This window comes from Ascidiella aspersa, chromosome 1 (genome assembly GCF_963924565.1).
Source record: "Ascidiella aspersa chromosome 1, kaAscAspe10.2, whole genome shotgun sequence".
In the NCBI taxonomy this organism is placed as follows: Eukaryota; Metazoa; Chordata; class Ascidiacea; order Phlebobranchia; family Ascidiidae; genus Ascidiella; species Ascidiella aspersa.
In genome coordinates this window covers 476,875-502,612 of record NC_139447.1, presented here as the reverse complement: position 1 = coordinate 502,612, position 25,738 = coordinate 476,875, and the positions used below count along the sequence as shown (strand labels likewise).

The 25,738-nt window shown below is 33.0% G+C and overlaps 2 protein-coding genes and 1 pseudogene across 2 annotated transcripts; all 3 read right to left on the bottom strand.

The window, feature by feature from the left end:
• Positions 1-491: 491 nt before the first annotated feature.
• Positions 492-6,186, bottom strand: LOC146166399 (delta(3,5)-Delta(2,4)-dienoyl-CoA isomerase, mitochondrial-like). The gene is made up of 7 exons (XM_083388803.1): positions 6,067-6,186; positions 4,626-4,753; positions 4,105-4,229; positions 3,407-3,520; positions 2,748-2,890; positions 1,980-2,130; positions 492-638 (listed from the first exon to the last, which is right to left on the bottom strand). Exons 1-7 carry the CDS (start codon positions 6,165-6,167, stop codon positions 534-536), a joined length of 867 nt encoding a protein of 288 aa, XP_083244929.1. The 5' UTR covers positions 6,168-6,186; the 3' UTR covers positions 492-533.
• Positions 6,187-8,763: 2,577 nt separating this feature from the next.
• Positions 8,764-20,975, bottom strand: LOC146166398 (nuclear RNA export factor 1-like). The gene is made up of 16 exons (XM_083383300.1): positions 19,993-20,975; positions 19,487-19,583; positions 19,009-19,092; positions 18,345-18,452; positions 17,944-18,009; positions 16,342-16,500; positions 15,690-15,797; positions 14,963-15,072; positions 14,754-14,790; positions 14,252-14,370; positions 13,819-13,973; positions 13,103-13,264; positions 12,412-12,475; positions 11,764-11,905; positions 11,072-11,212; positions 8,764-10,301 (listed from the first exon to the last, which is right to left on the bottom strand). The coding sequence occupies exons 1-16, from the start codon at positions 20,022-20,024 to the stop codon at positions 10,263-10,265; spliced, it is 1,623 nt and encodes a 540-aa protein (XP_083239426.1). The 5' UTR covers positions 20,025-20,975; the 3' UTR covers positions 8,764-10,262.
• A 1,782-nt stretch (positions 20,976-22,757) lies between these two features.
• LOC146166397 (NPC intracellular cholesterol transporter 2 pseudogene) lies at positions 22,758-23,195 on the bottom strand (annotated as a pseudogene).
• Between the last annotated feature and the right edge of the window lie 2,543 nt (positions 23,196-25,738).

Sequence of the window (25,738 nt, the reverse complement as noted above, 5' to 3'; positions counted from 1 at the left end):
CACTAATACTTTAAATATGCCTTCATGGACCCCCTAATACTAGTCTTATGATGACTTACTGATGATAATCTTCCTTATTTTATTGTTTTGTAGACACTCTATATAGAGCATATATTCTTGAAACGCAATTTTGTGATGTTTTATTGTTTTTATGATGTCGTTTAGCACTTTTGGAATACGAAAATAAATAATTAAAAAACCTACCCATAAACTGATTTTATAGAAGGTGAATTGTCGATTAAATTATAAGACGTACACAGTCGTAGCCACCAAAAGTATATATAACAAGCTAAAATAGTTGTTCTACTCCCACTGATAGTACTTAAACAAAATTTTGCTTCATTTTCATGACACAATACAAAGGTCAACAAACCAGAGTAAACTCTGCCATAAACACGTCTTCAGGCAAAAATGCTGCAATTATCTACATGTTAAATAACAATTTTCGAACTTAAAACAATAAACTCTTTATTTGTCGGAAGACGAATTTGCATATTTCTCTTGCACAAGCATTGAGCTTGTCGCCATGGTGATTAGAGCTTGGAGAACTCCACATCGGCTGGAGTTTTCTTCATCATTAACGCTTGAGCGGATTTGAGGAGGTCTTCAGTTTGTAACATCGACATGTTCCAAGATTTCTGTGACAAGAAAATCACATTTGAACATTTTAATAGGGGCTCAATGGTAAGCATTGATTGGGAAAACTATATTTCAGCTTTAAATTAGGAATAAAACGGTGCTACTTTCAAACATTTTTGGGAGTAGGATTTTCAAGTCCAAGTCAACTTACTATCCCCAAAATATAGATAAACCATTAAAATTAGCAAACTCGTTTGATTATTATTTCTAAGTAAACTAAAAAAAAAACAGAAAAACAACATCTATCAATCTAATTGTATTAAGTGCAAGTACGAGACAAATAGCTCAATTCTATAAAATAATGGTAAATAAATCAAAACACCAATTTTTAACCAAAGTTTGTTTACTCAAGTCAAGTCATTTTACTAGAGTGACTTCAAGTAAGATTTTTTTTCTGCATTTAGGTCAAGTCATTGCCAATGGCTGAAGTCATTACAATTGTGACTTGCCTGGGACTTGACTTGTATGTTTTTGCAAAATACTTGACTTGCACCTAGTTTAATATACAAATGATTTAACTGGGACTTAAGCCATTTCAAAATGACTTGTTTACAACACTGGAAAGTTTTTCACATTAAGCACAATAGTTGTGCGTTCAACTAATTTAGTAGGGATGGCGCAATATATTTATTTTCCTGTGTATAATCCTTCAAAGGTTTGAATTAAGTGGTATAGGCCAGTACTCTTCAACAGGTGTGCACAATGCACCCTTGGAATGCACCAAAATATACATTAGTACTAAAAGGTATACAAGAGTGCATGACAAACATTTAATAAACCATTAATATTTGACATTGACTGCTGTTTAATGACATGCAATAGTACTCGCAAGCAGCCTGCAGCCATAATCGAACTCTCACCGACAGTGTGTAAAACTTTGGCAGCTTCGCTCGGTTTAATTGACATAATGATATTGATATGCATAATGATTTTTCAGATCGCTTTTTACCTCAATTTACCTTTTAAGCAAAGAGGGTGCATGAGTTCGTCACAACAACTTCAGGGGTTTACCAGACCAAAAAAAAAGCACTGGTATAGGCTATGTATTTATAATTGGAACTTTTATTGTCGAACAGAACCCACAATAAAACAAAAGTTACAACTGAAAATTAATTAAATAATATATCAGCAATACAGGGCCGGATTAGCTGTGTTCATTGTAGAACATTCCATATTTGTAATATTGTTAAGTTGGAGAAATACAAAACTAAATGTCAAATAATTTTGTATTAAAAGACACCTTTCAACAACTTACAATCTCGCACAAAATGCCATTTATTAGATGTTTGGCAGCACTATTCTTTAGATGTTATTAAAATTTGAAAGCATTGCATAGTTACCATATACTGAAGTCCTTCAGCCACAGAATGATCTCTTGAGTAGTTGAGATGAACTTTTGTGCTCTGAACTGCCACCGGGCTTTTGCTCGCAATAAGTGAAGCGAGTTCCAACGCACATGACAACAACTCATCCTTATCCTTGTACACTTTGCTAAAAGTTGAAGTTAGAAAACATGGTTCATCTTTTTCTGAATACAATGTTTACCAAGTGACTTGTGTTTTAATTGCTTTAATTTCATATTTAGCAGTTTAATCTTAAATAAAAATATATTGTTTTAAAATGCATGGCTGGTTTTGTGTTTAAAAAGAATAAATCTTTCCACTATCCTAAATGGTAAACATGCCATTTGATTAAACAGCTAAAAACTATTTTTAACTTAAAATATTAGACACAATTATGTTTTATACAGCTTTTTTAAATACTTTAATCGAAAAACTTACCTATAGTCTGTGGGAAATCAAATTCTTATGAGAACAAATTGCAGATGAAATGTAATTTTGGTGCGTCGATAATATTCTAGTTTAGATTTTTCAGTAAATTTAATTCTAATACAATTTAGAAAACTAGTACGATTTGGTTGTAATCAACTAGAAAAACTGAAATGCTCTAATTTTAATTTACTTTTAACAACAACAGAACTTACACAGAAATTGAAAAACAATTGATTTAATTAATTGTATGCTTTAACCTTAAAAGATTGACAGCCAATGGTTGAAAATTATATTTCAATACAAAGCAACTAAAACAAGATTCCCAGCTTTACGAACCTGACAAGTCCGCATTCCTTTGCTTCATCTGCCAGCATCTTACGAGCGGTGTAAGCCAGCTCACGAACCAAACTGTCGCTCCCGATAACCTTCGGCATTCTCTGCAGGGTTCCCATGTCAGCAGCCAACCCAACATCAATTTCCTGGTGGTTGGAACGATAACTTGCTACTTATCTTTGTCAGAGTCACTTAAATAGTAGGTTTGGTTTGTGCTGCAAAATACATCTTTATGACTATAACCACCAAAATCAAATTAACTGAAGATAATACAAGTTTGTATTGAAACATTTTAATCAAGATGAAGTCGATCTACTCAACCTTTTCGACTTTGAGATTCATTCTCAACCACAAAAATATTTGCAGAACCTGTAAATATTCCCACCCTGGTAACTAGTTTTAGGTTTAGGTTTGTTTTTTTTTTGCCCTGTCTCATTTTAATTAATTATTAGTTAAAGCAAGAAATTGAAAAACAAAAAAAATATAAAGTTTTAAAACGCCAACCAACATGTCTAAAAAGTAGGACGGAAATAAACCAGATTTCCAATTATGCCAAGACATTTACAGAACAACTACCCGGCTATTTTATATTTTAAAGTTGTGTTCTGAAGCCCAGCCTAGCCCTCTACTTGTGTATATTAGTTAGAATCTTGAATTGTCACCTTAATGGAGAACTTTGCATCTTCTGTGCAGATCCTGATGTCACAAGCTGTGATGACGTCCATTCCACCTCCAATACAAGCTCCGTGGATCGCTGCAATCACTGGCTTCGGGCACTAAACAGTAACATAATAAATAAGTAAGAATGGAAAAAAGTTAAGTAAATACATTGATTTAAACTGTCAGTGAACACAAATGTAAAAACATACCAAGCATCATCACAACATTTATACAAGAATTATCAGTAGGAAATAAATTGAAAAAGTTTGGCATATAATTTTATTAAAACTGTCAGTGAAAACAAATCTAAAAGCATACCAAATACATCATGAAAAAACTTTTAAACTTGTACTATATTGTTAGAAATCTTTGTTTAACAAAACAAACATTTTAGAGTGAAACTTTTTAAATAACTGAAATTTAGCTACAGACTTAAAATTCAAGAACTTTAACTTAAACCATCGTACAAATATTTATCAATTCATAAGTTTAATGGTAAAAATAACCGCCCAAATAGCTGTAAAAAGCAATATGCTTTATTGTTTTTACGTCTATTTGTCCGTTATTTTCACCATTAAACTTATGAACAGATCCGTATATAGTGTTCCAAAGTTATCAATTCATTTTAAGAAAAATGCCTAAATTTTAAATGTTGGTTTGTGCATTCCATATTGTTCCAATATTATGCATTTATTCTAACCTTCTCAATCACTGAGCAACTTTCTTGAGCTAAAGTAATAAACTTCTGAAGTTTGAACGCTTTCCTTGCCACATCAAGGTCGTTTGGAGGTTGTAAGCTTGTGGCAGCTTCCATCAGGTCAAGTCCTGGTAAAAAACGACCAAAAAGTTTACGTAAAGCAGATATGTTCGTTGTCAAATGACCTAAATATTGTTCATCTAGGTCAGTGGTTCTCAACCTTTGGTATACATATGCACAAAAAGGCTTTGTAAGTGATGTGGAGAGTTTTGGAAAATAAGCAAGTATATAATATCATTAAGGCTGAAATAAGTTACTTTTGCTTGATTTATTAAATCAACCTTCAATCTACAAACAGCGCCCTGAGCAAGGTTTTTTTGGTTTTACTACCTTTATTAAATCTAAACAAAATGGGTGATTTTAAAGCCAGGTGTAGAGACAAATAAAATCGGTACACGGTCATGAAAGCTGGAGAATCACAGATCCAGACATTAATACATTTTATTTAATAGTTATTGATTTACCAGCTGTGAAGATTCGTCCCCTCCCAGACAAAACAATGCTTCTGACGTCTTCATCAGTTGCAGCCTCGTTGAAGCAAGTGATCATTTCTTGCCACATTGCTCCCGTCATCGAGTTTAAATTAGCTTCCCTGTAAGAAATTGTGGAAGGAAAAGGTTAATGGAACTTTTACACATATGTATAATTTAAACACAAGAAATAATGCTTTTTTCTTTAGTGGATTATTATCAAAAGTATACAACGTAATATGTGCAAAGCAAAGTTCCATTTAACATTACCATAGCCAAACTTATACTCATGGTTGGATTCATTTTTCCACTAGCTACAATTAAATGTTTTTATGGTGGATTATTTAAATCAAGGGTCTCAAACTCAAATTGCTCTGAGGGCCAAATGAGGACGTGCAAAATGCCCAAGGGCCGCAATTTACAATGAAATGTCAACCAACAAGAACAAAATAAAAGATAAACACAAGTAGGCTGATGATTTAGGCTAGTTTTTTGTTTGTTCTGGCTATAACTGGCAGCGTTTTTCATGGACAAGGACCTCGATATTGGGCTTCAACTTGTCAGCAGAAACCAATCTTAGAGTTGCTTGTAGAAGTGGACTGCCTAATATTGGCCAGGAAACCTCTTTGTTTGCAAAATGCTGGTTTTAGTTGTCTCTGTCTCTTACTTTGCCCTGGTAAGCATCATATTTATCGCGGTGCATTGTTTCGAAGTGCCGACACATGTTTTACTGTACTCCTTCATCACAGTTATTTTTTGCTGGCAAATAAGGCAATGACTAGTATCTCTGACCGCGGTGACAAAATATAACTCCTCCTACTTTTATCTTAAAAAACTTCGTTTTCGTCTGTGATTTCGCTCATTTTCGAAGCAGAAAAAAGGTTAATTCAATAGTAGGCTAGCCTACACCTCGACAATCAATTTGAACATTATGACCATTTTGACTAACACCTGACCGGCGCAGTTTCCAACGTTATTGTGACAACTTTACATGTGTGAATAGGCAATGTGACGTAATAGCAGATCTTTCACCGCATAAATGTTAACGTTTAATGGAGAATGGATGGTGAAGTTTAATGATTAGTTTCAGTTTTTTTGGGCATTTTTAGAGGGAATTTTAACTTTTCAAAACTGAAAAAAGATATGTGGCACTTGGGTATTGTCAAATACTTGAAAATCCAAAATTTCGACACGGGCCGCACAAAATGTTCTCGCGGGCCGCATGCGGCCCGTGTTTGAGACCCTTGATTTAAATGGTACAACAAAATGTTATAAGCCACTAGTTATTTTTGAAGTAACTCGAAAAAAATTATACGATCTCAAGTTTATCTTTTTTTATTCTTGTACTGCTCTTTATATAAATAATCTTTTATCTATAAAGAGATAATAACAGTAATTTGATATAAATTTACACTTTATTTTTTACACTTCAAACCTGTTAAATTCAACATGAAGGACATTATTTTTCGGCTTTGAAACAGCAAGACTTTCAAATTTGTAGGACTCTGTAGTTGCTGACATTCTTGCAACAGACATTTGAACAACAGAAGCTTTAAAATAATAAAAAATAAATAATGTAAACACAAACAATAGTGTACACTTTATTTTCAACACTGCTTCAGCTGTAACTTGTAAATATTTTAATTATTTGAAGGAAGGGGCTATTTACCCGAACTCCAAAGTAGTTCAAAGCGACATATACTCCCTAACGGGTGCAAGCGTAAAAGAGCAATCCTGTCAAATAGCCAATTCCATGTTTGTTTATTGGAACTTGAGTTATATTTCATTTAATTAAACACATCATATTGATTATTTAGAACAATTCTACTAACATAACTTTTATGAAACAAAGTAAATTTTCAACTAGACTTACCAAAGAACATTAGTTTTCGGTAAAATTGAAACCTATGTGTGTGTCAAATAAAATCAGTGATAACTAGGGCCATTTTTATTTTTTTTAACTTTATTTTTATCAAATTTTAACTTTATTTTAACCTAACAAAATTGCTTGTTTGTAGAGGCTACAGTTATTCCTTGAATTGATGCCAGTTACCCAAACATAATATTTTGTCGATTTTAGACCCAAACGTAATATTTTGTCGCAAAGTCAAGTGGTTTTGTGGATTTAAAAAAATTATTCTCAAGAAACACAAAAACTTTGTCAAAAGCCACAATTTGACAAATTATGACTTTATTAAAAAATTTTAACTTTATTTTAACCTATAAACTTCTTACAAACAGTACACTTGGTGTTCAAAACAACTTTATTCTTTAATTCGTGGACAGACAAGGTCCTTAAAATTTTTTAACTTTATGGACTTTTGCGGGCCCTAGTGATAACTGAATACACACAAAAATGTTTTGCAACAGATAAAAACATGCTAAAATTTAATTACTTCGCTTTTAAACAAATATTGTCTTACCTCTTTGAATAGCACGGGTAGCACAACGAAACATATTGAAAGATTTACTAAAAATTTACAAACTAGAAAAATCTTTGGAATATTTACATTCGCGGATCAAAGCTCATCTTGTTACACATGAGCGATTGATACGCATGACTAACAACATAGAATAGTTAATTCTAAGAGTTTTTGTTGGTTGTTTAAAATACATTTTTGAGATTTTTTTAAAACAGACTTGGTTAAATAGTTTTGATAAAAACTTTTACAGGTGCTTGGTTTTAGTAAAAACGTTACTTTTGTAGCGCTTGCGCTCCATATTGTTACCGGCTTGAAACCCCGGCCAACCAAATGAAGCAGGCTGGCCGGTTGTGACGTCGTCACACCAGCCTCTGTGAATTCATCAAATTGACAGTTTATTGCCTGATCGTGTTTTCGTCGTTTGTCCGAGTTTCCTCTTTTTCGATGCGTCGCCGAACCGCATTGTCACGATATTTAATTACCGCCAGCTGGAATGCTGTATATAAGGGATTTCATTTTATACCAAAAATGGCAGTCTTGCATACTGTTCATTACGGAGTCCAGATCGCGTACGTTACGGAGGTAAATATTGTATGTATGTATCGTAAGTACCTGTGTAAGTACTGATGGTCGTTTGTTTAATTGCAATAAATATTCTATCATTGTGCTTAAACCCACACTTTCCACAAGGCCATCCAGTAGCATTCATGTATTTAGACCAGGGGTTCTTAAACTGCCGGGTCCATGGACAGTGGACGCCTTGGGGGTACGTGAACTAGTTTAAGGCGGTCTACGAAGGCCTGATTGAAATATGAGTATATATTTCGGAAGTAATCAATTTTTTAAAGAATTTAGTTAAAAACGAAACGGTTTCGCACTAAATGATTTAGACTCCATTGCACTTTTACGGTTTTTTTTGTTTTTTTTCTTTAAAATCAGTAGATTTCTAAAGTCTATTTGTATATCTTGCTTCGCCGATGCAAAAAAAATTCAACAAACACTGATTTAGACTAATGTTTCAGTTGTACATTTTGAATAATAACCAGTATTTCTAAGAAAACCTGTTTTATACTGACGTAACTTTGTGACGTCATCTCTGAAAAAATTTATGCGAAAGAAAAGTTTAACGTTTAAGGTAAAAAATTATTCTAACTTTACACCTGGTTAAAATGAATTTAGACTGGTCATTTGATTCCAACTTTTCGATCTAGGATTCAAAGCGTAATCTTTCGCAGCTAGACAAAAATTGATTTTCCTTAAGTAATTAGAAACCATTCAAATTTAAGTTAACCGTTGCTATATTGAAAAAAAATCATTGATTTACCTGACCATTTACGGTAAAGGGTAAAATATTTTATTGAATATAGTTTGTTTTAATCCAATATATTTACGTTATCTTGATTTTCCACAGTTGTTAAATGTGACAATGTTGTTTAACAAATGAGACAATCCCATTAAATGGTTTTGTTTTCATGAAACAGAAATGTTTTCACTAAATAAGTATTTACCAATGTGTTATAGTTTATGCGTAATTTGTGTAAATAATAAAAAAACACCCCATAAAACAACAAATTTATCGTAAACATTTAAGTCGTTCTAACAAACTAGGTTCGTAAAATTTTAAATGGTCTCATTTGCATCCTTATCGGATTCACAAACAAGTTAGTATTAATGTGATTTTGACAACAATTCACAATTTTGGAAACTTTTTTAACGAAAGGTTTATTTACAGGTAAAAAAACACAATAATTACACTTGTTACAAAAAGTTCAAGAAGCGATAAATTTCGGAGACCTTTTTTTTGTTTTTTTGCCTAAAAAAAATTGCATTCAGTCTTTGAAATCAGTATTTAAAACAAATCCATTAATTCAAACATCCAAAATTACAAATCAGTTCGTCCTCTACATCCACAAAATATCGATCGTACATAGTGGAACACGTGGTACAAACATTAGTACGTCATATTCAATATTACGTCATATTTCTTAACTAAAAATTGAAGTTTTTTAACCACCGATTGAATAAACCATGATTTTGATTTTTTTTTTTTCATAAAATCAGTTTTTTTTTTAATTACAAATTTGTGTCAGTTTTCCTCAAGGTCGTGGTGAATTGTTACGTAATAAAATTGCAGGCCTTTTATAAGAGGTGACGTCAGGACGTGTATTACGTCACAAAGCTCCATTAACGTTACGGCCTTACATCAACGATAGGCAAGTTTGAGTTTGACGCGAAAAAATAAAATCAACGAAAAAACACAAAAAAGCGAATAAAGTTTGCCTTCACCTTCACCCAACCATGAAATGCCGGGGAATCACCGCCCAAATAACCCCCCAACCTAACCCACCCGTTCAACCACTCCTAACCTCCCAAGCAACCCCCTAAACCCAACCCACAAGAACATTCCACACTTGAAGCTCTCTACCGCTCCACGTGGTTCATCCCACAGCAAAACACTTGCCACCAGTGGCGCACCTGAGCACTCTACGATGCTCAATTCGCAATCGACCAACCGGAACGACTGCTCAAGTCACATGACTCATAACGTGACGTACCATCACGTGATGTCAAACTTTGTGACATCATTATGCCATCGTGATGTCATCTCCACCCGAGCTCAACAGCTCCACCCAGCGGTGACCTTGGCGCCCACAGAGGTCATAAAAGTGAAAGCAAAACTTTAAACGCTTCGAAGCAAAAATAAACGAAATAAAAAATGGCGCTCGGGAACATTTGACGTCACAACAACACAATAGGCTACTGTGACGTCATAACACACGCGGAATAATAAACACAATAAAAACGCGGCGGAAAAGAATGGAAAAGTTCGGTGGCAGAGATTTAAACTGCATTTTGCATGTTGTTGATTTTGGGAGTTTTCTTGAATTGTAAATTTAAAATCTTTTTGAAAAGTTCCATTCTTTTAAATTTAACAATTACAGAAAAACAACAAAATAATTTTGGAATAGGCTTTTATGTAAAGTTTCTATCAGAGCCAAATGTTTCCTTTTGAAATGTAAAAACTTGTTTACCGCTGATTACGTCATCAAACATACATTGGACATCTGTGAATTTCTGTCAAAAATTTCAGCTAATCTTTATTCTTCTTCTCTTATATTGTTTATGTTTTTGTTATTGATTTTGTAAATTTGTAAGTTTTTCTGTTTTTGTTAAAATTTCTTCTTTCTTCTTTCTTCTTCTTTTATCTTCATTTTACAAAAGCTTCAGGTGGAATCTTTCCTTGTTGCTGTAAAATAAAAATGTTACAGTACTAATTACATTATTAAAATTAGGTGTAAAAAAAAAAAAGTAAAAAAAAAAAAAAGTCGAGGCAGAATAAAAATCAGTTTTGCGCAAATAGTTTAGATATAATTGAATTACAACTAAGGTTTAAAGATTTACTTTTATATTAACAGGACTGAAACAAGCTTTTGCCATTATTACATTATATAAAGGTTTATTTTCAAGTGTGGTATTTTTGTCCACGAATGAAATTATGTTTATTTTGTTCCTTCATGGTTTTGAATATATTCAATTATTTTCGAATAACATGCAAGCGCAAAAAGTTGAATACTTGGAAGGCTTTAATCAAAATGCAGGCTGACAAAAGCTGTTGAAGAAATGCAAATAAAACCAAGTCTCAAAGTACAACAAATAGTACAAATGTCGTGGTCACACAATTAAAATTAGTTAATTGCATTTTAACCACACTTTTTTTTCAACACATAACTTGAAGCTGGGCAAAATAAATTCAAATGTATTAAATAAAATGCCTTGGAAAAAACAGTGGAAAAAACAGTTTTTCCGAATACTTTTCAAAACACAATTCAATTCATAGACAAAGATTTAAAGAACTTTGTGGAAACCCTTTTGTAAACTCGACTTATCAGCTTAACACACAAAACTAAAAACAAGTGGCAAGAAAACATGCTTAAACTGACTCCACAAGATGCTGTTACACTGATAGTAAAATATCGACAACGACGTTATAAGCAAAGCGCTTAAATTGACTCGTACCTGGAGCTGGATGAAAATCTGCCCAGCTTTTGCATAATCCCACCCGTTCTCCTCCAGGCATCGTTGTGAGAATAGCGGGTTCATGTTCGATTCTTTGGCGAAAGCTTGGATCATTTCGCTCGCGTTTGGCGGAGAAACGACCTTCAAGTAAGTGGCAAGGTCAAATATCAGGTTGGTGGGAAATTCGAATTTTTTAGAAAATAAATGTTTAGCTTTAAAGACAACTTTAGCAAGTGATGAATGTATACTAAACTAACAACACAGCTAAACAATCCCATATATTTGGAGAATTACGATCAAATGACGTCACTAGCATGGTAAAATAAACAAAACTGGTCAAATTAAATTTTGCAAACTTTTTAAATTTTAAATTTTAAATTTTCCCCTCGATTATTGATTTACGAACAAAACAAGTTTCCAAGCGGGATATGAAATAGGATTGTATATACCACGAACCACGATAAAATAGTATTGACACGCCCATTAATATTAGTCGTTCCACAGTTCCTCTATGTTTAATAACTTATAAAGATGGAGGCTTCAATAGACTAACCGAAAGCAGTTCGTCAATTAAGGATTTCCTGCAAGCAAAGCAAGGCTAGAAAACAACTAACACACTGTGAGCTTTCAGCGACTAATAAATACGAGCTTGTGTCCTTTGTGAAGCCACCAATACCACTATATTAACTTACAGTGTTGGATGGGGTGGGTGCTACAGGTGGGGCGACGGGGGCCGTTGGGGCGGGTTTAGGGGGCGCTTTGTAGATCTTTGCAGCTTGTAGTTCAGGTTGGGTGACGTTGCGAATCAGAAATTGCTCGTTGATGATTTGTAAGCTAAACAACAACTTGTGTAAAGTAAGGCTGGACAACGTCTTGTTTTCCATAAATGTTAAACATATATTTTTACCAGATTCATTGCAATAAGTGAGAAACGAAAATAAAACTATTAAAGAGACTGGAGATCGGTTGAGATTTTGCTTTTAATGTGGCCAAAGGGCTTAAAAATTACACTTTTTGTGATAAATTTTGAATAAAAAAAATAATAATAATAAAAAATATTTATTGACCAAATTCATTGAAACTATTGCAGGAATGAAAATCAAGAACGTATCAAAAAAAAGGTCATGGACAGTATAAAAGCTGTCTGCTTTTAAGTTTAAAACTTTTTTAATCAAATAATACTAAAAACTTTTTTTCAGTTAACAAGAAATTGTGTCGTTCTGTATTTTAAAGCAAATAAATAGCACCGATGTTTAAATTAACTCTTTTGCCTTATGTTAGGGTAAATACAAGTTGTTCAACAGTTACTTATAGAACTTCTACAGAAAAACCTTATTTACCTTCCCCCGTTGACTTGGCACAGAAAGCTTCTGTTGAATCCTCGGAAATAAGACTGCTGGCCTCCTACAACAACACAAATAAAACTTAAACCTCCAAACAATGTAATGTCACCTCCAAGCATTTCAAACTCAAATCAAATGGCCACCCAATTTGGGGTCGCGACCCATGGTTGAGAAACACTGCTCTAAAAAAGATATTTCATATCTTTTTGGTTAATTTTTTTCGGAGTGTCCTTAGATTTTTCTAGTATTCTATCGTTTTGTTTATGCTGTGAAATTGCACTAAAGGAAATAATAACGGTTAAACAGATGCACAGAAGTTTGGCATCTTGTAATGTTTACAAGTTTGAATCCCACAGTTGCCCAATTAACTTATCGATTAAATATTTCCGAAAAATACCCAAACAATGTTGGAAGCAGCTTACTATTTTATGACGTCACAAAGTCACTTCAAACATTTAAACGTGATGTCATAAAAAAGTAACTTTGAAAACCACACAAGTCTGCTCGTTTTGTTAAAAGCTTTGGGTTGAAATAAAAGTTTTAACAAACATTTTAAGATTCGCGCAAAAAACTTTATTTACGAGCAAAAATACTCCCCTGGATTCACCACTGGCCCTGACCCCTGACCCCTGACCCCTGACCCCTGACCCCTGACCCCTGTGCTATTCAATGTTATCCACCAACTAACCTTCCTTGAAAGTCCCGCGTACGTTGAACTGGATGACGGAGTCGGTTACGAGGGGCACATCAATGCACAGCAACCCCAGGTGGGTCGTCGTCTGGGGTAACTTCGACAACTTCTCCATAATAGAGCTCCGTGACGTAACAATGCTCGAGTGTTTGGCTTCAGCTGCAAGCAATGAATAGTGTGAACTTTGTGGGGAAAAATAAAAAGTTAATACAAGCATAGAGGAAAGTTACCTTAAAAAGGCCTAACAACAATATTTCCAATATAATAAATAAATTAAATAAGTTTTACACAAAAAGCTATTTGGCTTCCGTCCTCCCTGTGAAAGCAACTGCATGACACTACCATCTATTAAAAAAACTAGACCATTATAAAATAAACTTTTTAAATTTTAATTAACGTTTACAAACAAGGACGAGCAGTCCTAAAAACTGTTTAAATAAAAAAAAATAACCCAAAATAAAAAGAAATTAGCCAAAATACAAAATTAAAAATGTTGTACAGATCTATAATAGTGTAGTTTAAAGTAAAAAAAAAGTCCAACGTGTAATAACCATGTTACGCACCTGTCAAAAATCTATAATTTATTAAATCGTTCAAGTCCAAAGACACTGTGCATACTATGGTAGTATGGCATGTTGCGCCGTGCAACTTATAAATGCTACAAAGATAAATTTTATTAAATGAAACTATAAACTTTTCAACCACGAACTCACAAGATCGTTTCATTTTGTGAAGGTTTCTAGTGTGAGCCATGTATCGGCTTAGGGGAGGCCCCCTGGGTGATGACGGCATGCTCATTGTGAATATCGCCTCCTGGTGGTAGGCCTCCGAAAGCATTTCGCGAGAATCGTCAAAACAGGTAAAGTACCTAAATCGTAAATTGTTAAACAGGTAAAGTCGCTAAAAAGCGGAGAATAGTAAAAAAGGTAAAGTACCTAAAGAGGCAAAAAAAGAAAAAAACAAGGAAAGTAGATAAAAAAGTAAAAACAGGTAAAAGTACCTAAAAAGGTAAAAAAACTTGAAACAGCTATGAAAGTACCTAAAACTTTATCAGGTAAAGTTCCTAATAAAAATCTTGCTTGCAAATTTCAAGGAATTGCAACTGTGTTTTTATTTATTTTGTTTAATAAACAGGTATTTCCTCACGTTTCTACGAATCTCATGATAACCTCGACTCCATGCTCAGGAACAAAGTTGTCGTTGGGTGCCGGAAGTTTTTCATCCTGGACGTCAAACTTAACGGGAGGGGGCAGCGTTTGGCCGTCCTACAACATACAAATTTAAGTTGAACTATTTAAAGTATGCATGTCATGTAACAAAATATAAGTAAAAAAAATATATATTATATATATATTGTAAAGTAATTATATTGGCATAAAAAAGGAAATGTTTTTGTCGTATTTCAAATGTTATATTATCATCCATCACTAAAGTATAAAACAAACTGTATTTCAGCTTTAAGTTTGTAGACAGAGAATTTTACAGGTTAGGTTTCTTTATTTTAAACCAACTTTTGCAAAGAATCACAGCATATTAACACAAACAAAACATGTTCTAATATATTTTGTTCAGCAACTGCAAGTTTATATTCATGATTATACCCACATTTAAAAATTTGGTATAAAATAAGTACAACACAACTACTTACAAGAACTTCAATGTTTGGAAAGATTTCGCGGACATCACTAAAAAGCAAAAATAAAATTAAAAATGAGAGTTTCATTTTCCAGCACAATACAGATTAGATTTAGTCTACCAAAGTTGGTCGTACTTAATTATGTATTTATTTTCATTGCAGAAATAGCAGATTTAAGTTCACTTTAGAAAAACAGTTTGCTGGCCAAAATAATGTTTTACCCGATATAGTCTCCTTGTGATTTGTAAATCCTGCAAAGGGGGTTTTGGTCGAGCGTTAATTCCGTGAGGTCCCAAGATTTTATCCGTTCCAATTCCCTCACATATTTCAACTGAAATGAAAATATTTACAAATATCCAGTTGAGTGTTAATTGCAATACATTACATACACAACACTGCAGCATGCACCAAGAACAGAGACTAGTAAGCTATATGGTGCTTGGCGATGCTGGCTAACACTAATTATTACAGGATTATAGCAATTGATGTACAAGCAAATTGAATTAATAAAAATAGTAAGTTTTATGAAGGTCTGCTTGTATGTACCGTCTTTACAACGCTTTTAAAATTAGCAAGTTAATTATAATGCTTCTAAAGTAACATTTAGTGGGCTTAAAGAACAACTTTTATTCAAACATTGTTTTGTGATAACAAGCTTTAGTCATTTGGTTGCAAATAAAATTAAACCTGGCAAAAACTTTCAGAACATTTAGTAATTTTAATAAAAATCGGAACATAAATTTAATAAAATCATCATTTTGCTGTTTGCCCTATGTTAAATATTCCCTTTATAATACATAGTAGAAACAGTGAAATGTCCATTTAATTGAATATTATGGCTTTGGTATTTTTACCGACAATAATGATTGTTCCAAATCAATACTACAAAAATAAAGAAAATCTGGTAATTTTTTTTTTTTATGTTTTTTGTTTATCAGTGGAACTTACTGAGTTTCTTGCGAGGTTGAGTTTCTTGAGGTCAGGTGTTTTGTGGACGAGATGCATCAGTGCTCCGAACAACGTTATGTTGCTTCGTGATAAATCAAGCGACACAAGCTGCAACAAAATATGAACATTATAGCGATGTTAACGGCATTTATTGTGATGTGGTGGGTTTGCGTGGCAAGTTACAAAATAACTTAAATTGAAAGAACACATGCAGGGTAAGACACAGTAAAGAAAAATAGTTTTAGCACTTTTGAGAAATGTAGAATAAAAATTAACGTACTTTAAATTTTCAAATGTTTTTCTATAAATTTAAGACAACAAATAAATGATCAAAACTCTAAAACATTGATTATAATCTGGGGTTGGTATGTTCACTTAATTGAAGAGTCATTTGAATAAGTATTGCCAATACAAATACCACATCGACCTTTGCAAAACTAATTTTATACAGACAGTATCGTGTGAATGAAAATACACATGAATATTCCTATTCAGCTAGACAAGACTAGAAAAATGTCAATTTGACCTTGGCTGCTGTGTAGAATAAGTAAAAAAAAAGCTGGATTAGCCATTTTAAAGCATAGTTTTCAAGATATTAGTATAGTTATCACAAGTATTTGACAAAAATCTTTGCTAAAATAAACAGACTCACGGTGGAAATGTGTTCGGATATAATCTTAGTGACGACTGCCATGTGAGAAGGAATGCATATCTTAAGGTAGATCTTCTTGCTGGTGAGTTCTTGGTCCATAGCAAGGTTGGAGCAATCGAGATGACGTTTTGTGGCGTCATATCGGTTGCTTAAAACTTCCTGTAGTTAGAAGGAAATAATTTCAGTCACGATTATTGTACGATGACACCAAGTAATGCCAAATAAGCAGTTAATGTTGGAAAATAACTGTTAAAAACTTAATTTATTTGCTAAATTCCACTTTTTTACTGTATGTTGTTGTAGGTGGGACATTAAAATGGCTTAAACTGTGGAATAAGTATTTTCTTTAATAAATATTGTTTTACAATACAGTTGTATTTTTGAATTGAACATTTATTTAAAAACAAAACAAAAAATATTGTAATTCAGTTTAAATAGAATATGCTAAGTTAAAATTGCAAGGTATTTCAACTGTCAGCACTAGCATTATGACATCACACTGGAGTCAAAGCACAACACAATGGGCTGATTGTGGCGTGACAATTGGGAGTTACTGAACAGGAAATCATGAAAGGACCAAAGGTTGAAAAACAAGTTAAACACAGACTCAGCATAAATGTTACAAGACAACCAGTCAAAGTGGTCTATCACACATGCAACGATGAAATGAAAGTTTACACCTCTGTTCAAAAGGAATACAATCAGTTTTAACTTCACATTATAAGGCTTTACAATGTAGTAGAGTAATTTTTCAGAAAAAAAATAGAAAAAACAAAATGTAAAAGTTTTATGAATAAACCAATGTGGTTTGGCTGTAACTCTAACATTTTTTTTATTACCCAGAATTATGAGTCATGTTTACTGTTAGTTTTAAAAGTTAGTTGTTCCTATAGTTAAAATTGGTTGGTAAAATACGAACAAAACACAAAGGCTTTTTATGGTTTGCAGTGACTTCTCCCAATAACATTGAATTCAGGTTCTACTTTTAGTCACACATATTATACTTGGACATGCGCTTAACAATATGAGTAAGGAGTGTAATGTTTACAATGGGCTTGTCTGTTTTGTTTGCTTCAGGGTGAAGCTTTTGTTGGTCACTGATGGAAAACCTAAGTTCTAAGCAGGAACTATTCTTCTGGCGCTTTTCTCCTTAAAAACGAATCTCAAAGCAAAGTGCATCAACATAATCTTGAAAGACCTAGCGATATACACTTCTATCATCATCACATAATCTTCTTTATAAAGATGATATCCATTTACTTCAACTATTTGGCTTGTTAGTCATTTTCAAGCTACATTACAGATTGTGCGTAGTGTGCTTTACTTGTTATTTTAAAGGAAAACTGGCTTGCAACATTTAACTTTACATTTAATTTTTCATAGAAGACTGTAACCGTAACATCCCCCTCAATAATTCCTGATCCAATAGAAATATACTTTCTATTTAAGCAGCAACTGTAAGGATTTATACACCTTTACAGAAAATAGCTGCAATCTCTTAAAATTTCGTAGAAAAACTCCAATTTAATAACTAAACGTTTTATGCCAAAAACATATGCAAAACATTTGTGACTAAAGATGCAATTAAGTATTTGTATATACCTTAATTTTGTCAATTTGATCTTCTGAAATTGGAGCAAAGTTCACAGGCTTGGCAATAATCACAATCTGGAATTGTAAAATATTACAATAAAAATACTATACCCATAAATACAAACTAAAATATGTATTGATTTTATTATTACTTTAGCAATACAATTATACTTGACCGAATTTGTATTAAACAAATATGAATTAATCACAAATTAACAAATTTAGGAAATATGCTGAAAACTACAGCTATTGTTAATTGATTACAATTTTCAATTATTTAGTTAATCTATTAAAATCAGTAAAATACAACTAAATTTTTTTTAAAGTTCCAGAAATAGTAATAAATAACTTAGTATAATTTATGTCAATTGTCTATCCAGTTAGGCCTAAAGAATTATATAAGTACGAACCGAACTGCTGTTGTCGGGAAATGTTAACTTTTTGCTCGAACTTCTTATCGCTTCAACAGCCGCTCTGTCCTTGAGGAAAAAACATGTGCTGTTTCCGTCCTCGTGGTACTGTAGGCAAGGATAAATTCAAGTTTAGATAAAATAATTTTAAGATAGTTCAATGTATGTTGAAGTGGTCAAATAATTTCAAAATACAAAAAGATAGTTTCCAAACATCTCTAAAGCATAATTTATTTGCAATTTTTCTTATATTTAAGCCACAAATGATAAAAAGGGAATAAATTTTACTAAAAAGTGAGTGTTACGTGTTTATCAACACTTAAACACCCAAATTAATTAATTGCCATAAGCCAAATCTTAGAGTTCATTAAGTTATTTTACGATGTGATAAATAGGGCTTTAGATTACGCGTTTCAGCTTTCGTTTGCCAAATGTTGAAGGTACTTTGTTCATGGAATTTGATTCAAGAAAATTTAAAAAAAAAAAATTTTGTTTGTTTTTAATTTATGATGACATCAATTCTGTAAAGCTAATTTAAAACCTTACACAAACATTACCCAAAATATAAAATTCGTAATCTAACAATAGAAATAAGCCACTAAAACCAATAATAAACCACATCTTGGAGTAGTTAAAGTCCACTCAAACCAATAGTCAGTTCTACCTGCACAGGATGGTACTGAATGAGGTTGATCGCTTGTAATTCCTGATGAAGCCAGTTGGCGTCAAGATTTATTCCGTTAAGAATCTTGAAATAATAAAAAACAATTTGAATACAACATTAACATCCAAAGATAATAAAGAGGGCATATTTATTTTCCTAGACTAAACAAACAATGTCCAAGCATAAGACAATATGATCTATTCATAACTCTCATCGGAAAACATCCCTACACTGTAGTCTCTTAAGGATTTTGTAATGAAAACAGATACAAAGAAAAGAAAACGATTTTCTAACAGTCAACAAAAACCTATAAATCTATATTACAGTTAATACTTAGGAAATTATTTGATTAAATATATATATAATATAATAAGCAATTCTAAAGGTTTCACATAATTTAAAGCAAGATTTTGTCTTCCACTTAACACAAGACTCGTTTCACAAGTGTTTAAGTTACGGAATATTAAAGTGAACTTACAGTTATCTGGTACCAATTATCCCTTTGTTGGTGAGGTTGACGTTTCTGTGGTCGTTGACCAACTCTGGATTTTACGTCAGGTCTAGCGTAAGGATTACTGCAAATATATAAGTTACAATTAGGGAAGTCTTATAAAATCGTGCCGATCAAAATCCAAATTAATATGGGAATTTCAGGCATTATTTGTAATTCAACCCAGCAATTTTTGTCTTTAAAGTTAAAAAATGAAAATAAAATACTATTTAGGATAACGACAAAAGTTAATCAAACTTCTCAACTTTAAAGCAAATTTTTGCCTAATAACCTGGAAAATACCACATTTAAAATATTTTATTTCATCTATTTGCTTGTTTGAGCAAAGTAATGACATTATTTGGAATAGGATCGAAAAAATTAAAACAAATGATAAGTCTTGGTTAAACCTTTTTTTAAGGTGTAAAACAAAGAAAACTTGCTAAATAAGTAAACACAAGTTGTTAAACGACAAAAGCAGCAAAGCCACTCACAATCTTCCACTAGGTGGAGCCGAGCCGTCCATGTTAACGTCTCCATCTTCATCTTCGTGAACTCGAGCCGATGGAGGTGGACTCTCATCTCGGTTGCCATAGCGACGACCTCCTCTGCGACCTCCACCGCCACGCCTGTCGAGGAATGAGTTCCAACGACCGCAACACGCAGTCGACAAAAGGGTTTAAAATTAAGCGGATTTTTTTATTTTCGATGGGTGTGACATTAAGGTCTAAGTAAATAAAAATTTATTTTCAATAAAGAAAGTTATGGGTTTGGGACCTAATTAGCGTTCAACGATTTGAAGTTTTTATAAAACAACTTTTTATTGAGGGTTTTTTTGGAAGGGATATCGTCTGTCTTGTTTGATTTTGTTATTTTCTTTGTTATACAAGTTTAAAAAGAATACAATTGTTTTTTGTTTTTAGTGACTTTGGTATGGGTTTTGAGATTTGTAGTTTAAATTGTAACAGAGAAGTTAGGTAATGATCTTTATATTTTTATTTAACAAAATGTTATTTTTGTTTTTGCATAAAACGGAGCATAATTCATATAAAGTGGTTTTCTTGTTCATCCTACTTAACATTGCTTTTCTATTAAACGTTTGGGTCAAGTTTAGAGGATTTTTATTGTATGATTTGTAGACAGGATTAACCAATTTATTGTTTCTATCACTATTCAAACCTTTTTAAATTTGAGTTGGGTTGTCACAATTTTTCCTTTAATATTTAATACAAGCTTTTGTGTTTGGGTCCAACCAGACATATTCTGTGTTTATAAACAACTCCAACCTAGCACATAGGTGTTTAAATAAAGCATTTTGGTTTTTGCCAAAAAAAAAAACTTCTGTTGACACATTTTAAGCAAATTATCAGAAAGTGATTTCTGAAAAGAATTTAAAAATATTCTGAATATTTCACCAAAAAAATGTTTGGCAAGTCCTACATGGAATTGTTAATGTTACTCACAAACAAATGTCAACTCACCCAGCTACCCAGCTATTATTGTACCCTCTCCCCCGGCCCTGGTACCCCCGGCCCCGTGAGCCCCTGTAATTGTTCCCCCTGTATCCCCCGCCCCCTCTATTGTTGTTGTCATAATAGCCATTGTTGCCCCCTCTCCCCCGACCCCTTCTTGGTGGCCCCGATCGGTCGTCATGCTGAGAATAGTTGTCGGCGAAGTCGGTTTCTAGAAAATAAAAACTCTGTTACGATTCGGACAGGATAATTAAATTAAGCGAGAGGTTGTCAAACTGTGCTTTGCGAGCCCTTGTGCGTTGTTTTAATTTTCATTACGTTCACGTAGTGATTGCGCGTCGTATCTACTGCAAATGGATTAAATGATTTTTATCAACAAACTAATAGACAGATTAGATTAAATTTTAGAGTCAAATCTGATTGCAATTCCAAATCTTTTTATAGAACAACACACAAAAAAAAATTGAGGATTATAACCAACGCTTAGCAGTTGCATTACTTGCCTCATCGATCACATAATAATATCAGATGAGTTTATTAATGTTTTCAAAATAAAACTGCATAGTACAATTTTGCGATGAGGTTAAAGTGAAGCATAATATGTCTAAATGTTTTACTCTGGTCTCTTTAAAATAAACACTTTCCATAAATTCGTGCAAGTTTCAATGGATTACAATGTATTGATGGATATAACACTGGTCCAATAAAATAAACGAATATCACAGTTAAGTGTTAAAAAGAAGGTAAGTTAATTTCAGGGAAATTTATTCCATTATAATTTTGTAATTGTTAAGTTGCTTGCCAGACTGCTATCTTTAAAAAAATGTTATTCATACCCAGTGTTTAAAACAGGCTCTCAAAATACAATTGCACCTACAGCAGAGAAAGAACCGATAGTACTAAGAAATAGTTGTGGACCCTATACTTTTTTAACAGCCACTAAACAATACGGGGCTTGCCAAAACAACATTATAACAAAAAATTCACAAAACATTTCAAAAACTTATAAAAAAAAAGGTATTCAAAGACGGATTGAATTGCATAAAAATTTTTGAACAAAATTCAAAAACAAAACAGTACAAATGCTATGGTTCACATAATTAAAAATGTTTTTTTAAAGGCACTTTCAAAGCGTATAAATTAAGCTGGACATAAAAAATACTCAAAGAAAAAACACATCGGGTTTTTTAAAGACTTTTCAATACAGCAATTATATGAAGGATTTTGTGGTAAACCCTGTAAATATTCACAAAAACTTACCTTTTCTGTTGTTTCCCCGTCCTTTGCCACGATAAGACATATTTTCACTTTGTAATTTTAACAGCAAAACTATTCGTCTACATTATATATATACACAAATTGGTTTTAGCATAAGTTATAAACATAAAAAGCAATATGAAGCAACAAGTGAAATCACACAAAAACAATTTACTAATATTAGTTCTGCATTGATTCGTACCAAACATAATTTCAACTTTTAAACCTGCTTCTGAAAATACAGATAATACAAAATACAAAAGCAATTTATACAATTTTGTTTGATTTTTAAATTAAAGTAAGTACCAAGATACATTATGTCTTTAAAAATAATCTAATATCTAAACAATATTATTTACTATTTGTCTATTTCAAATAAAAATTGTCTTACAAGGGATTTATAAGTACAATTGTTTTTGCGGAGGCGAATTACGAAAATACAATTGAATACATGGAAGCTAAACTATAAATACAATTTTATGTGAAAAAGGTGACAACATACAATTACTCAGACACAAATATGTGGAAAATCACCAAAACAAAAATTTTCCTGAACTCACTATTTCAACTGGCATTTCAAAGCAGATAACGTCAACATTCGACGTCAAAATTTCCCATTCTACAATCACCTTTACGGAAGGATAGAGCCAGGATATTGGGAGTGTAGCATGGTATTCGTATTCCTTCCCAACCTTTAGTGGGCAATCCAGTCCACAACCGCTGCAAGCGTTCTCATTGGCAAGCGGGAATGGTACTTTAACACCATGAATAATTCCGTGCACTTTCACATTTGCCTCTGTTATAACTTTGTTTGGGGTGAATTTGGCGATAATCGTGTAGTTTTTTCCTTTTTCCAGTTGACATGCTTTAGGATTATCGCATGGATCGACCAAGATGTCGTTGATTTTTCCAGCTGTTGAACCACAATCTTTAATTTTTGGCTCACTCGGTTTTGATATAACACCCATTGCCAAAATAAGAACCCCAATTACAACGAAAAATTTCATCTTTGCAACAATTATAGATATACACCTAAAATGGAACTAAATTTCTATAAAACAAGAAACGAAAAATAAAACTTTTTGATTTACAACTACTGACACATATCTGCAATCTGTTGGAATCATTTGCCAGATCAGAAACGTCATATATTACATGGGGAGGTTTAAAGTAGGTTTCGGAAAATGCTAATATTACGCCTGTGTAACACACTGCTGCCCATGGATCTGCAAAGTACAATACGATTTATTGCAAAAGTTGTGGAATGTTCTTCGATAGTTGAAGTTTAGTAAACAAGAATTCTAGCACAATTATTAAATCAACGCACAATATTTGGGTTAGGGTGCCAGTTAGCGTTTGGGTGTGGGTGGGTTAAATGTTATTATATTCATTATTTAATAATAATACTTGACCCACCCTAACCCAAATAATGTGCATTGTGGTAGGATTCTAGACCAGCGCCCTAAAAACATATGACTAGAGTAGGGTTCCTCTCCGGGAATGTTTCGACGGGAGATTACCGGGATTTCCCGCGAATTAACAATCCTGAATCACGGGAATTTTTTTTTTAAATCCCGGGTATTCGGCAACATAGCAAAACTTAAAAAATATTGTCGTTTTTGACAAATATAAAAAAATAGGCCGCTTCTTTACTTCTGCACGTAGAAAGTTATGCAAAAAAAACGGTCTACAAATACCGCATACCATAACGCAGATTATTTGAGTTGGGGGTGCTCTTAGCGTTTGAATGAGGTGGGTCATGTCGTATTATTAATAATAAATATAATTACACTTCACCCACCCTCACCCAAACGCTAACTCGCACCCTAACTCAAATAATGTGCGTTATGGTATTCAGAATTTTTTTTTGTTTTTTTGCATAAATTTTTATGTGCAGAAGTCAAGGAGCGCAAAAAATAGTACAAACCATGATATCGTCATTGCCTGTTGCTTTATTTGAGCTTAGCAGCAAAAAAAATTAATTGAATTTATTCTACCAATAAAATGCGCCTTGCATACGCTTCTTGAAATTAAAACAAATAAGGGTACTCACTTTAATACAAGAAGGTCTTGTAAGATTGCAGAAGCAATACTACAGAACATAAATGGGCGCTGGTCTAGAATCCTACCACAGTTCTAAAATCAACGCACAAAATTTGAGTTATGATGCGGGTTAGCGTTTGGGTGTGGGTGGGTCAAGTAATATTATATTCCTAATTTAATAATAATACTTGACCCACCTTAACCCAAACGCTAACCTGTGCCCTAACCCAAATGTTGTTTCGTTGTGGTAGGATTCTAGACCAGCGCCCATAAATGAGATCAATGAAATGTTCGAAGCCAATATAAAATAATTTTCAAACGTCATAATGACGTAATTTTAGGTATAATTTTTTCGTCAGGAATCCCGGGAAGTTTCATTTTTCAATCTTGTTTCCCGGGAGTGAACAAAATCCGAGAAAAAGAGGAACCCTAGACTCGAGAGTTATTTAGGCGTTGGTCTAGAATCCTACAACTTTTTTACAGCAAAAAAAGTTGTCAAAAATGAAATTGCGAGAAGATATAAACATTGGATAACAAATATAATAATAATACTTCACCCACCTAAATCCAAACGCTAACTCGCACCCTAACCCAAATAATGTCAATAGCAACATAAATCCCCGGACAAAAATGGGGTAGGATTCTAGACCAGAGCCTAAATAATTCTTGAGTTATTAAGTTCTAAGCAACACAATCTTTGTGTAAATATTTTGATAGAAGTTTAGTTTAAAGAAACAATTTCAACAAAAAAAAACTAACTCTCCTTCATCACGCCATCGTCAGTCAAGCGTAACAAAAATGTTAAATTACGTAATAGAAACATAGAATGCTAAACAATAGGTTTTCAAAAATAGGTTTCCAAAAGCACTCAAAATGTAAAAAATTAGCTTGGTCGGGCATGTTCTGAATGATAACCATATATTAAATTTCGTTGATTATAAAACAGCGCTTATAGGATTTTTTTAAGTATGTGAAACCTGCGAAGGCTCTCTTTCTATTCGGATGTTATATTATCTTTAATGTATGAATTTTATTCATTACCCTGTTAATAATGTAATGGGGAGAAATCAGTAAACTGTACTAGCGCTGATCAATCGTTGAAGTTTTTAAGGTATTTTACTAAGATTGATCAATTTGCATTGGGCAAAAAAATGTTCAAGCTGTAGCAATGGCCGAACGTTGTTGTGAATTTGCGTTCGTAAAATCCCCTGTAGCGAGACCTGCGCGAACTTGGCGCACTGGAATAGGTTTTGGGCAATATCTCCGAAAGTTGTGACGATACAGAGTTGAAATTTTTACACAGTCCTTGTATTGATTACATCTTTCCAGCATTCACACTTTTAGCAAAAAATATTGAAAAAAAAAAATTAATATTCGAAAATATGAATATTAATATTCAGCGATATTAACCCTTAACTGTTGAGCCAACAAGTTCAAATTTCAACGATATAAACTAGGAGGCACCACC

Coding starts and splice junctions, on each gene's coding strand:
- LOC146166399 (XM_083388803.1), bottom strand. CDS start 6,167: ATGTCTGTTGCAAGAATGTCAGCAACTACAGAGTCCTACAAATTTGAA. Junction 3,521..4,104: donor GTTGCTCAGTGATTGAGAAG/GTTAGAATAAAT, acceptor GTTACTGTTTAG/TGCCCGAAGCCAGTGATTGC. Junction 639..1,979: donor CTGAAGGACTTCAGTATATG/GTAACTATGCAA, acceptor TTCTTGTCACAG/AAATCTTGGAACATGTCGAT.
- LOC146166398 (XM_083383300.1), bottom strand. CDS start 20,024: ATGGACGGCTCGGCTCCACCTAGTGGAAGATT. Junction 16,501..17,943: donor ATCAAATTGACAAAATTAAG/GTATATACAAAT, acceptor TTCTAACTACAG/GAAGTTTTAAGCAACCGATA. Junction 14,371..14,753: donor TTCCAAACATTGAAGTTCTT/GTAAGTAGTTGT, acceptor TGTATGTTGTAG/GACGGCCAAACGCTGCCCCC.